This window comes from Heptranchias perlo, chromosome 5, assembly GCF_035084215.1.
Source record: "Heptranchias perlo isolate sHepPer1 chromosome 5, sHepPer1.hap1, whole genome shotgun sequence".
In the NCBI taxonomy this organism is placed as follows: Eukaryota; Metazoa; Chordata; class Chondrichthyes; order Hexanchiformes; family Hexanchidae; genus Heptranchias; species Heptranchias perlo.
The window spans coordinates 117,171,013-117,184,833 of record NC_090329.1 but is presented as its reverse complement, the minus strand read 5'-3'; the positions used below and the strand labels follow the sequence as shown (position 1 = coordinate 117,184,833).

Below are 13,821 nucleotides of genomic sequence, written 5' to 3'. Positions count from 1 at the left end.
TTTGTCTGTTAACCAATCCTCTATCCATGCTAATATATTACCCCCAGCCATTATCTTGTGTAACAACTTTTTGTGTGGCACCTTATCGAATGCCTTTTGAAAATCCAAATATACTACATCCACTGGTTCCCCTTTATCTACCTTGCTAGTTACATCCTCAAAAAAAAATCCAGTAGATTTGTCAAACATGATTTCCCTTTCATAAAACCATGTTGACTCTGCCCAATCATATTACGATTTTCTATTACCATGTTCTTAATAGATTCCAGCATTTTCCTGTCTACTGATGTCAAGCTAACTGGCCTGCAGTTCCCTGTTTTCTCTCTCCTTCCTTTCTTGAATAGCGTTGTTACATTTGCTACCTTCCAATCCACTGGGACCTAGAACCTAGGGAATTTTGGAAGATCACAACCAATGCATCCACTATCTCTACAGCGCCTCTCTTAGAACCCTAGGATGTAGGCAGGGGATTTGTCGGCTTTTGGTCTCATTAATTTCTCCAGTACTTTTTCTTTACTAATATTAATACTTTAGGTTCCTCACCCACATTAGACCCTTAGTTCCCCACTATTTCTAGTATGTTTTGTGTCTTCTACTGTGAAGACAGATACAAAATATTTGTTTACTGTCTCTGCCGTTTCCTGATTTCCCCACGATAACTTCTCCTATCTCAGCCCCTAAGGGACCCACGTTTACTTTAGCTGCTACTTTTTTTTACATGCTTGTAGAAGCACTTGCACTCATTTTTTATATTTCTTGCTAGTTTACTCTCATTCTATTTTCTCGCTCTCAATTTTTTGGCCCTACTTTGGTTTCTAAAACTCTCCCAATCTTCAGGCTTACTACTCTTGGCAACATTATAGGCCTCTTCTTTTAATCTAATACTATCCTTAACTTCTTTAGTTAGCCATGGATGGATCACTTTTCCCATGGGGTTTTGATTCCTCAATGGAATGGATATTCGTTGAGAATTATGAAATATTTATTTCAATGTTCGCCATTGCTTTTAAATTGAATAGAGCTTTGTTTCTTCTTTTGCTATATTTTCTCCCCTTTCTGGTGAATGCTGAAGCATGATTCCATCAGTGTTGCCAGTTTAAAAAAAATTATACATAAACTACATAATTTGAAATGTGCAAAATAAATATTTTTTTTTGCATAGCACTGTGTTAGAGCAACTTTTATTCAACAATTTGCATTTATGTAGCAACTTTTTTAAAGTAGGAAAAGGTCCTAAAGCACTTCATAGGGATGCAAGGGAAAAACAAATACAGTGAAAGGCGCTATTAGAAGGGGTGATTAAAAGCTTAATCAAAGAGCTGGGTTTTAAGGAGGGTCTTGTATAAATGAAAGTGGTTGTTGTTGAGAGGGAGGTTGAGTGCTTTTATGAAGAGAAATCCAGTGGAGTGGATGTGGGTGGGGGGGAGCAGGGAGAATTCTAGGGATTTATAGGGCTGGAAGAGATTAGAGATAGGAAAGGGTAAGGCTATCTTTTTAAAAAAAAAATTGGACCAAGGATGAGAATTTTAAGTTAGGCCTTTGGGGAATGGGAGACAATATATGATGACAATTATGGCAGTGGTGACAGTTTTTTTAATCATAAAGATTGGGACCAAAATACTTTGCAAGAAAAAATGCATTCTTTCTTTACGTACTAAGTTATACTATTTACATAATGTTTTAAATGTTGGCTCATCCATGGAAGGTGGAGTTTTTGCCATTAGAAAAAGCTTTCTGATGATCAACTTGATATTGCAAAGTTAACCTTATTATACAACAAATTTATATAAAGTATTCGATGAGACTGGTATGTCACCTTTTAAGATAAAGTTTATCTTGTTAGCTATATATTTTACTTTTTTTTAATTATAAGTCAAACAAATAGGTCACCTGTTGTTTTATAGGAGTTTCAGGGCTCGAGCATCTCAGAACCTTTTACCGGTACAAACGGGTAATCCTATAAGACCTGTGCCATCATCTCAGGGGAACCAACATGGTATGGCTTTCGGGGCCCAAAACGGTGAGGTTTATTAAATTACATCATTTAATATTAACAAATTAGTTTTTTTTGCCTTGCACGTGTTAAAGCAGCTTTTATTAGGATAGAGTTATCTTTATAAATCACTGATTAGGTCTCTGCTGGAGTATTGTTTAATTCTGGGCACCACACTTTAGGAAGGATATCCAGACCCTGGAGAGAATGCAGAGAAGATTAACTAGAATTAACCAAGGATGAGAGCCTTCAGTTATGGGGATAGACCAGAGAAGCTGGGATTGTTCTCCTTGGAGCCGAGGAAGGTTGAAGGGAGATTTTTTAAAAATTCATTCATGGGATGTGGGTGTCACTGGCAAGGCCAGCATTTATTGCCCATCCGTAATTGCCCTGAAGAAGGTGGTGAGCCACCTTCTTGAACCACTACGGTCCATGTGGTGAAGATTCTCCCACAGTGCTATTAGGTAGGGAGTTCCAAGATTTTGACCCTGGATGACGAAAGAACGGCGATTATATTTCCAAGTCAGAATGGTGTGTGACTTGGAGGGGACCATGCGGGTGGTGTTGTTCCCATGCGCCTGCTGCCCTTGTCCTTCTAGGTGGTAGAGGCCGCGGGTTTAGGAGGTGCTGTCGAAGAAGCCTTAGCAAGTTGCTGCAGTGCATCTTGTAGATGGTGTACACTGCAGCCACGGTGCGCCGGTGATAGAGGGAGTGAATGTTTAAGGTGGTGGATGGAATGCCAATCAAGTGGGCTGCTTTTTCCGGGATGGTGTCGAGCTTCTTGAGTGTTGTTGGAGCTGCACTCATCCAGACAAGTGATGTTTAATAGAGGTGTTGAAAATTATAAAGGGTTTTTATAGAAACTTTCCACCAGCAGGAGAGTTGGTAACCAGAAAACACAGATTTAAGATAATTGACAAAAGAAACCAGGGAGTTGAGAATTTTTTTTAACCTCAGTGAATTGCTACGACCTGGATTGCACTGTCTGAATGGGTGGTGGAAGCAGATTCAATAGTATCTTTCAAAAGGGAATTAGAGATATACTCAAAGGAAAATTTTGCAGGGCTAGGGGGAAAGAGCAAGGGAGTGGGACTAATTGGCTAGCTCTTTCAAAGAGCTGGCAAAGGCATGATGGGCTGAATGGCCTCCTTGAGTGCTGTATGATTCTACCAGTGTGATTTAATGCTGAGAATTCTAAGACTTTTTATTGTATTGGGATCCATATTTGTAAGAATTTTTTTTTAAAAACTGTTTAATGTGCAGTAGAGCTTATCATAATAGATACAGCACAAAAGGAGGCCATTCGACCCATTGTGTCTGTGCCGGCTCTTTGAAAGAGCTATCCAATTTGTCCCATTCCCTAGCTCTTTCCCCATAAACCTGTAAATTTTTTCCCTTCAAGTATTTATTCAAATCCCTTTTGAATCTGCTTCCACCATCCTTTCGGGTCGTGCATTCCAGATCATAACAACGCACTGTGTTTTTCAAAAAAAAATGTTTCCTCATGATCCCCTGGCTCTTTTATCGATCACTTTAAATCGGTGACCGACCCTTCTGCCACAGGAAACAGTTTCTCCTTATTTACTCTATCAAAACAGTTAATGATTTTGAACACCTCGATCAAATCCTCCCTTAACCTTCTCTGTTCTAAGGAGAACAACCCCAGTTTCTCCAGTCTCTTCACATAAATGAAGTCCCTCATCCCTGATACCATACCAGTAAATCTCTTCTGCACCCTCTCCAAGGCCTTGACATCCTTCCTAAAGTGTGGTGCCCAAAATTGAACACAATACTCCAGCTGCAGCCTAGCCAGGGTTTTATAAAAGTTTAGCATAACTTCCTTGTTTTTGTACTCTGCCTCTGTTAATAATAAAGCCCAGGATCCAATATACTTTTTTAACAGCCTTCTCAACTTGTCATGCCACCTTCAAAGATTTGTGTATATACACCCCCAGGTCTCTCTTCCTTCACCCCCTTTTAAAATTGTATCATTTAGTTTACATTGCCTCTCCTCATTCTTCCTACCAATAAAATGTATCACTTCACACTTCTGTGTTAAATTTCATCTGCCCATTTCACGAGTCTGTCTTTGTCATCCTTAAGTCTGTTACTGTCCTCCACATTGTTTACTACATTTCCGAGTTTCGTATTATCTGCAGACTTTGGAAATTATACCCTCTATACCCAAGTCCAGATAATGAGTATACACCAGAATCACTAACCTATCTTTTTTTTTCTCTACAGATGCTAGTGGATCTACTGAATATTTACAGACTTTTCTATTTTTATTCCATATTTATAATCTACTTGCAACTTTTGCAACAGCACAATGCGGAGATGATGTGTGATGAGTTTCTATAGGAGAAAACTAAATCGTAGAAAATGATTCCTTTCAATAGAATTCTTAAAATAAAACACATACTTTCTCTAGCCTTCTTTTCTTTTTAATATTGCCATTGTAGTGAAGGTACTTGTAGAGCAAGGTCATAAATTTCTTTCTTCAGCACATTGCCATCTGATTTGGTTTTAATAACTTAGTTTGTGTAAATGGATATATCTCTGCTCCTGTTTCACTAGTATTCTGACTGAATACAATGGAATTATTCCATGGAGGTATTGCTGCATACTACAAATTCAGTTTTACTTACATTTACAAATATTGAACCATCTCACAATTCCTCCTGAATGAGCAAATACCAAGAACTTAAGTTCAAGCTGACACTCAAACCTGGCAGCTGTAAAATGCAAGTGTCTGTATATTAGTAGCATTTAAATTAACAATGTTCTATATGAATAGGCTTTCTACATGAACCTTTGGGCAACTCTAAGTTCGTCAATCAAGACTTGTCTGCTCTGAGTAAATTAGGTTTGAACACAGGGCCTGTGGGTTCAGAGACAATTCCCAAATCTCAGGTAACCATTTTACTTTTTACACTCAAAGTATATACTTATTTTAGATGTAATATGAGCTATGTACAGAGCTGGCTTCGTTGATTTATTTACTGTCAAATTTACATGATAATGAATGGCTGCAGTGTCATGTCATTGGAGAACCATGGTTTTTTTTGTTTTACACCCCACCCTCTGCCATTGATGTTGAGGACTCTTGCTCTTGGAACAGTTTTACTAATTTTTAGTTGCGTATGAATGGGCATAACTGCATGTCACAGAATTGAACAGGAAATGAAGTGCATTAGCTTAAGTCTGCATCTATCCCCATGTTGCCAGCCTATTAGCTTTAGGTACTTTTGTTCCTCCTGTTTAAAATTGCTCCCATCTAGAGAGAGGGAACATTGTAATCATTTTGGTCGGGTGCTGTTGGTATTGCAACTAAGCTCTGCATTGTAATGAGAAGACATGATTTCTATTGAATACAAATGCAGAGGACCTGCTCCCCACGTTTACTTTGCCTGAAAGCCAGTCTGCAATTCAGTGGGCCTACAATACTATCAGTTAAGAATGAATTTGTATTTATATAGCATCATTCATGTCTTCAGGATGAGCCAAAGCGTTTCACAGCCAATGAATTACATTTTGAAATGTAGGCACACACAACCAATTTGCTCACAGCAAGGTCCCACAAACAGCAATGAGATAAATGACCAGTAAGTCTGTTTCGGTGGTGTTGATTGAGTGGTAAAAGTTGGGCAGGATACTGGGAAAATTCCCATGCCCTTCTTCAAAATGCCTTGGGATCATTTATGTCCACCTGAGAGCCAGCGCAGTGGTAGGGATGCTACAATTAATCTCAGCTCTGGGTTATAGAAGTAAAAAATCATTTAAGGTTCCAGTCATCTCACTGGAAGTGCCTGGATGTCAGGTGAGGACGGGATTGTGCACGGCTATGATGTTCCCACGGTCAAACGGCTTGCTTGTCGAGGCTCATGCAAAAAATAATGAATACTTGGGTAAGGTACCAGAGGTTGCCCAGCATAGAGATAATTCCTTCTTCAAGAAAGGGGAGGTAATAAGATTAGCGAGGAATTGTTGAGTGCATAGAATTTTAAATGAAAAACTGCAGACTAACCTTTGAGATTGTACTTGTACTTGTAAATATCTTTTCTTTCTTAAATTAGGGTTCAGATTCGCAGGTATTACAGGACAACATACAAAATGGCTGCAGTGATAAACAATCTACACTTGTTCCTTGTGGTACAGAGTCTAACAATTTGTAAGTAAAACTATTGTAACAGCTGTATTTTGCTGATTAGGAAAATGTGATTGAAAGTAATGAATTCTTGGGAGAAAAATGAGGATGGCCTAGTGTAAACACTTGTACATTGGTTATCCCAAAAGGTTATTTTTTGAATGGGCAAAAATATTTCTTCACTGATGTTGACTCCAGAGGCGACTGTGCACAACAACAGCGTACATTTCTATAACATCTTTGGGGGTACGGTAACAGTGGTTATGTTACTGGACAAGTAATCCAGAGGCCTGGACTAATCATCCAGAGTCATGAGTTCAAATCCTGCCACGGCAGATGGGGAATTTAAATTCAACTAATTAAATTCAATTAATTAAATAAAATCTAGAATTAAAATACCAGTATCAGTAATGATGGCCATGAAACTACCGGATTGTCATAAAAACCCATCTGATTCACTAATGCCCTTTAGGGAAGGAAGGGCACCTGCTGTCCTTACCTGGTCTGGCCTATATGTGACTCCAGACCCACAGCAATGTGGTTGATTCTTAATTGCCCTCTGAAATGGCCTAGCAAGCCACTCAGTTGTAAAATCTCTCTAAAAGAAGTCATAATAAGAATAAAACCGGACGGACAACCTGGCATCGGACCACTAGGCACCAGACACGACAAAGGCAAACCAAGCCCAGTCGACCCTGCAAAGTCCTCCTCACTAACATCTGGGGACTTGTGCCAAAATTGGGAGAGCTGTCCCACAGACTAGTCAAGCAACAGCCTGACATAGCCATACTCACAGAATCATACCTTTCAGCCAATGTCCCAGACTCTTCCAACACCATTCCTGGGTATGTGCTATCCCACCGGCAGGACAGACCCACCAGAGGTGGCGGTACAGTGATATACAGTCAGGAGGGAGTGGCCCTGGGAGTCCTCAACATTGACTCCGGACCCCATGAAATCTCATGGCATCAGGTCAAACATGGGCAAGGAAACCTCCTGCTGATTACCACCGACCGCCCTCCCTCAGCTGATGAATCAGTCCTCCTCCATGTTGAACACCACTTGGAGGAAGCACTGAGGGTAGCAAGGGCACAGAATGTACTCTGGGTGGGGGACTTCAATGTCAATCACCAAGAGTGGCTCGGTAGCACCACTACTGACCGAGCTGGTCGAGTCCTGAAGGACATAGCTGCCAGACTGGGCCTGCGGCAGGTGGTGTGCGAACAAACACGAGGGAAAAACTTACTTGACCTCGTCCTCACCAATCTACCTGTCCCAGATGCATCTGTCCATGACCGTATTGGTAGGAGTGACCACCGCACAGTCCTCGTGGAGATGAAGTCCCATCTTCACACTGAGTACACCATCCAACGTGTTGTGTGGCACTACCACCGTGCTAAATGGGATAGATTCAGAACAGATCTAGCAGCTCAAAACTGGGCATCCATGAGGCACTGTGGGCCATCTGCAGCAGCAGAATTGTATTCCAGCACAATCTGTAACCTCATGGCCCGGCATATTCCTCACTCTACCATTACTAACAAGCCAGGGGATCAACCCTGGTTCAATGAGGCGTGTAGAAGAGCATGCCAGGAGCAGCACCAGGCGTACATAAAAATGAGGTGCCAACCTGGTGAAGCGACAACTCAGGACTACATGCATGCTAAACAGCGGAAGCAACATGCTATAGACAGAGCTAAGCGATTCCACAACCAACGGATCAGATCAAAGCTCTGCAGTCCTGCCACATCCAGTCGTGAATGGTGGTGGACAATTAAACAACTAACGGGAGGAGGAGGCTCTGTAAACATCCCCATCCTCAATGATGGCGGAGTCCAGCACGTGAGTGCAAAAGACAAGGCTGAAGCGTTTGCAACCATCTTCAGCCAGAAGTGCCGAGTGGATGATCCATCTCGGCCTCCTCCCGATATCCCCGCCATCACAGAAGCCAGTCTTCAGCCAATTCGATTCATTCCACGTGATATCAAGAAATGGCTGAGTGCACTGGATACAGCAAAGGCTATGGGCCCCGACAACATCCCGGCTGTTGTGCTGAAGACTTGTGTTCCAGAACTAGCTGTGCCTCTAGCCAAGCTGTTCCAGTACAGCTACAACACTGGCATCTACCCGACAATGTGGAAAATTGCCCAGGTACGTCCTGTCCACAAAAAGCAGGACAAATCCAATCCAGCCAATTACCGCCCCATCAGTCTACTCTCAATCATCAGCAAAGTGATGGAAGGTGTCATCGACAGTGCTATCAAGCGGCACTTACTCACCAATAACCTGCTCACCGATGCTCAGTTTAGCTTCCGCCAGGACCACTCGGATCCAGACCTCATTCCAGCCTGAGTAAAATTGAAGTCAATGGGAATCGGGGGTAAACTCTCTCCAGTGGCTGGAGTCATACCTAGCACAAAGGAAGATGGTAGTGGTTGTTGGTGGCCAATCATCTCGGCCCCAGGACATTGCTGCAGGAGTTCCTCAAGGCATTGTCCTTGGCCCAACCATCTTCAGCTGCTTCATCAATGACCTTCCCTCCATCATCAGGGGATGTTCGCTGATGATTGCACAGTGCTTAGATCCATTCGCAACCGCGCAGATAATGAAGCAGTCTGAGCCGGCATGCAGCAAGACCTGGACAACATCCAGGCTTGGGCTGATAAGTGGCAAGTAACATTTGCACCAGACAAGTGCCAGGCAATGATCATCCCCAATGAGAGAGTCTAACCACCTCCCCTTGACATTCAATGGCATTACCATCGCCGAATCCCCCACCATCAACATCCTGGGGGCCACCATTGACCAGAAACTTAACTGGACCAGCCATATAAATACTGTGGAGGAGTGTGATTGAATACTCTCCACTTGCCTGGATGAGTGCAGCTCCAACAGCACTCAAGAAGCTCGACACCAACCAAGACAAAGCAGCCCGCTTCATTGGCACCCCATCCACCACCCTAAACATTCACTCCCTTCACCACTGGCGCACAGTGGCTGCAATGTGTACCATCCACAGGATGCACTGCAGCAACTCGCCAAGGCTTCTTCGGCACCTCCCAAACCCGTAACCTCTACCACCTAGAAGGACAAGAGCAGCAGGTACATGGGAACACTGTCGCCTGCACATTCCCCTCCAAGTCACACACCATCCCGACTTGGAAATATATCTCCGTTCCTTCATCGTCGCTGGGTCAAAATCCTGGAACTCCCTTCCTAACAGCACTGTGCGAGAACCTTCACCACACGGACTGCAGCGGTTCAAGAAGGCGGCTCACCACCACCTTCTCGAGGGCAATTAGGGATGGGCAATAAATGCCAGCCTCGCCAGTGACACCCACATCCCATGAACGAATAATAAAGAAAAAATGTAGTCAACGTCCCAAGGCACTTCACAGGAGCATAATCAGACAAAAATTGATACTGGGCCAAAGAAGGAGATATTAGGACAGGTGACTAAAAGCTTGGTCAGAGAGGTAGGTTTTAAGGAGGACCTTAAAGGAGGAGAGAGGGGTGGAGAGGCAGACAGTTATTGGGAGGGAATTGCAGACTTGGACGGCTGAAGATGCTGCTGCCATTGTTGGGGCGAAGGAAGTGGGGGATGCAAAAGAGGCCAGAATTGGAGGATTGTCGGGCTGGAGGAGGTTAGAGATAAGGAGGGGCGAGGCCACGGAGGGATTCGAACACTAGAATGACCATTTTAAAATCAAGGCGTTGCTGGAGTCAGTGAGTTCGGAGAGCAAGGGTGATGGGTGAACAGGACTTGATGCGAGTTAGGATACAGGCAGCAGAGTTTTGGATGAGCTTAAGTTGATGGAAGATGGGAGGCTGGCCAGGTGGGCATTGGAATAGTTGAGTCTGGAGGTAACAAAGGCATGGATGAGAGTTTCAGCAGCAGATGGCGGAGGCATGGGCGGAGTCAGGATGTTAGAAGTGGAAGTAGGTGGTCTTTCTGATTGGGGTCTCCCAAAGATCTATGCTCGTCTGCCTCCTTTTCCTCCTTTACTGTTGTCGCCAACAGACATTATCTGCAGCCACAGGATTAACATTCATATGTATGCTGATAACACCCAGCACTACCTCTCCATCACACCCATGCCCCAACTGCCTTGACCTATATCTAGTCTTGGAAGAGTATTTATTTAACTTTCGCCAGCTCAATATTGGGAAGAGCAAGTCCACTATCTCTGGCACCTGCCACAAATTCTGCGCTCTTGCCACCGATTCATTCTCCCTCCCCAGCCTTGGTTTCCTGTTCAATCTTGAGCTGAACTTCGGACCCCATAATCCTCTCCATCACAAAGACTGCTTACTTCCACCTTTGCACTATTGACTTTCTCCACTCCTACCTCAGGCACTTTTCTATTGAAATCCTTCTGCATGTCTTTGTCACCTCCAGACCTGACTACTTTAATGCTCTCTGCTGGCCTCCTATCCTCCTCCTTCTGCTGCATTCATCATGTTCCACATTTAACCCTGCTTGCCCATCACCACAGTTCTCATTGATCTATATTGAGGTCCCCACTTTACCCCAACATACTAGGTTGTCTTTAAATCCCTCTATGTTTCCAACACATCCTAATGAGAATCTCCTCCTGCCTCCCCCAACACTCTGCATCCCCTCCCTCCCTCCCTTTGCCCACAATTGATGGCAGAGCTGTCAGCCACCTGGATTCTACTCTATTGAATTCTCTCCCTAAATGTTTTGTTTTCATCTTGTCCTTTTTAAAAAAAAATCTACTCAAAACCCATCTCTTTGAACAAGCTTTCACTTGTCACACTTGATGACACAAAGATAGGCTGTGTGGTTAATAGTGAGGAGGAAAGCTGCAGACCGCAGGAAGATACCAATGGACTGGTCAGATGGGCAGAAAAGTGGCAAATGAAGTTCAATCTGGAGAAGTGTGAGGTAATGCATTAGGGAGAGCAAACAAGGCAAGGGAATACACAATAAATGGGAGGATTTTTTTATTCGTTCATGGGATGTGGGTGTCGCTGGTGAGGCCAGCATTTATTGCCCATCCCTAATTGCCCTTGAGAAGGTGGTGGTGAGCTTTTGAACCGCTGCAGTCTGTGTGGTGAAGGTTCTCCCACAGTGCTGTTAGGTAGGGAGTTCCAGGATTTTGACCCAGCGACTATGAAGGAGCGGCGATATATTTCCAAGTCAGGATGGTGTGTGACTTGGAGGGGAACGTGCAAGTCGTGTTGTTCCCATGTACCTGCTGCCCTTGTCCTTCTAGGTGGTAGAAGTTGCGGGTTTGGGAGGTGCTGTTGAAGTCTTGGCGGGTTGCTGCAGTGCATCCTGTGGATGGTACACTGCAGCCACAGTGAAGGGAGTGAATGTTTAGGGTGGTGGATGGGGTGCCAATCAAGCAGGCTGCTTTGTCCTGGATGGTATCGAGCTTGTTGAGTGTTGTTGGAGCTGCACTCATCCAGGCCAGTGGAGAGTATTCCATCACACTCCTGACATGTGCCTTGTAGATGGTGGAAAGAATTTGGGGAGTCAGGAGGTGAGTCACTTGTCGCAGAATACCCAGCCTCTGACCTGCTCTTGTAGCCACAGTATTTATATGGCGGGTCCAGTTAAGTTTCTGGTCAATGGTGACCCCCAGGATGTTGATGGGGGATTCGGCGATGGTAATGCCATTGAATGTCAAGGGGAGGTGGTTAGACGCTCTCTTGTTGGAGGTGGACATTGCCTGGCACTTGTCTGTCGCGAATGTTACTTGCCACTTATGAGCCCAAGCCTGGATGTTGTCCAGGTCTTGTTGCATGCGGACATAGACTGCTTCGTTATTTGAGGGGTTGCGAATGGAACTGAACACTGTGCAATCATCAGCGAACATCCCCATTTCCGACCTTATGATGGAGGGACGGTCATTGACGAAGCAGCTGAAGATGGTGGGGCCTAGGACACTGCCCTGAGGAACTCCTGCAGCAAAGTCCTGGGGCTGAGATGATAGGCCTCCAACAACCACTACCACCTTCCTTTTTGCTAGGTATGACTCCAGCCACTGGAGAGTTTTCCCCCTGATTCTCATTGACTTCAATTTTACTAGGGCTCCTTGGTGCCACATTCGGTCAAATGCTGCCTTGATGTCAAGGGCAGTCACTCTCACCTCACCTGGAATTCAGCTCTCTTTTGTCCATGTTTGTTCCAAGGCTGTAATAAGGTCTGGAGCCGAGTGGTCCTGGCGGAACCCAAACTGAGCATCGGTGAGCAGGTTAATGGTGAGTAAGTGCCGCTTGATAGCACTGTCGACGACACCTTCCATCACTTTTTGCTGATGATTGAGAGTGGACTGATGGGTTGGTAATTGGCTGGATTGGATTTGTCCTGCTTTTTGTGCAAAGGACATACCTGGGCAATTTTCCACATTGTTGGGTGGATGCTAGTGTGGTAGTTGTACTGGAACAGCTTGGCTAGATGTACAGCTAGTTCTGAAGCACAAGTCCTCAGCACTACAGCCGGGATGTTGTCGGGGCCCATAGCCTTTGCTGTATCCAGTGCACTCAGCCGTTTCTTGGTATCACGTGGAGTGAATCGAATTGGCTGAAGACTGGCTTCTGTGATGGCGGGGATATCGGGAGGAGGCCGAGATGGATCATCCACTCGGCACTTCTGGCTGAGGATGGTTGCAAACGCTTCAGCCTTGTCTTTTGCACTCACGTGCTGGACTCCGCCATCATTGAGGATGGGGATGTTTACGGAGCCTCCACCTCCCGTTAGTTGTTTAATTGTGCACCACCATTCACGACTGGATGTGGCAAGACTGAGAGGTGTAGAGGAAGTGAGGGGCCTTGGAGTGCATGTCCACAGATCCCTGAATGTAGCGGGACAGGTAGATAAAGTGGTTAAGAAGGCTTATGGAATGCTTTCCTTTATTATTAGTCGAGGCATAGAATATAAAAGCAGGGATGTTATGCTGAAACTGTATAAAACACTAGGCCACAGCTTGTGCACAGTTCTGGTCACCACATTACAGGAAGGATGTAATTGCACTCGAGAGGGTGCAGAGGCGATTTACAAGGATGTTGCCAGGACCGGAGAATTTTAGCTATGATGACAGATTGGATTGGCTGGGGTTGTTTTGCATTGGAACAAAGGAGGCTGAGGAGTGATTTGATTGAGATGTACACAATTATGAGGGGCCTAGATAGAGTGGATAGGAAGGACCTATTTCCCTTAGCGGAGGGGTCAATAACCAGGGGGCATAGATTTAAAGTGATTGGTAGGAGGATTAGAGTGGAAATGGGGAAAAGTTTTTTTCACCCTGAAGGTGGTGGGGGGGGGGGGGGGGTCTGGAACTCATTTCCTGAGAGGATGGTAGAGGCAGAAACCCTCAACTCATTTAAAAAAAAAAAAACCTGGATGTGCACTTGAAGAGCCGTGATCTGCAGGGCTACGGACCAAATGCGGGAAAGTGGGATTAGGCTGGGTGGCTCGTTTCTCAGCCAGCGCAGGCACAATGGGCAGAGTGGCCTCTTTCTGTGCCGTAAATTTTCTATGACTCTTTCGGCCACCCTCCATTTCACCCTCTCCCTGACTGTCTGCTGCTGTTCTGTCTATCTATGACATAAGAACATAAGAAATTGGAGCAGGAGTAGGCCAATCGGCCCCTCGAGCCTGCTCCGCCATTCAATAAGATCATGGCTGATCTGATCCCAACCACAAATCTAA

The 13,821-nt window shown here is 44.6% G+C and overlaps 1 protein-coding gene across 1 annotated transcript in view; it reads left to right on the top strand.

The window, feature by feature from the left end:
- The window catches only part of bub1 (BUB1 mitotic checkpoint serine/threonine kinase), a 70,097-nt gene that overhangs the window by 10,486 nt on the left and 45,790 nt on the right, over window positions 1-13,821 (top strand). Inside the window, exons 5-7 of the mRNA XM_067985085.1 lie at window positions 1,905-2,020; window positions 4,791-4,906; window positions 6,070-6,164. Coding sequence (XP_067841186.1) covers window positions 1,905-2,020; window positions 4,791-4,906; window positions 6,070-6,164 — 327 coding nt within the window. The remainder of the gene's footprint in view (window positions 1-1,904; window positions 2,021-4,790; window positions 4,907-6,069; window positions 6,165-13,821) is intronic.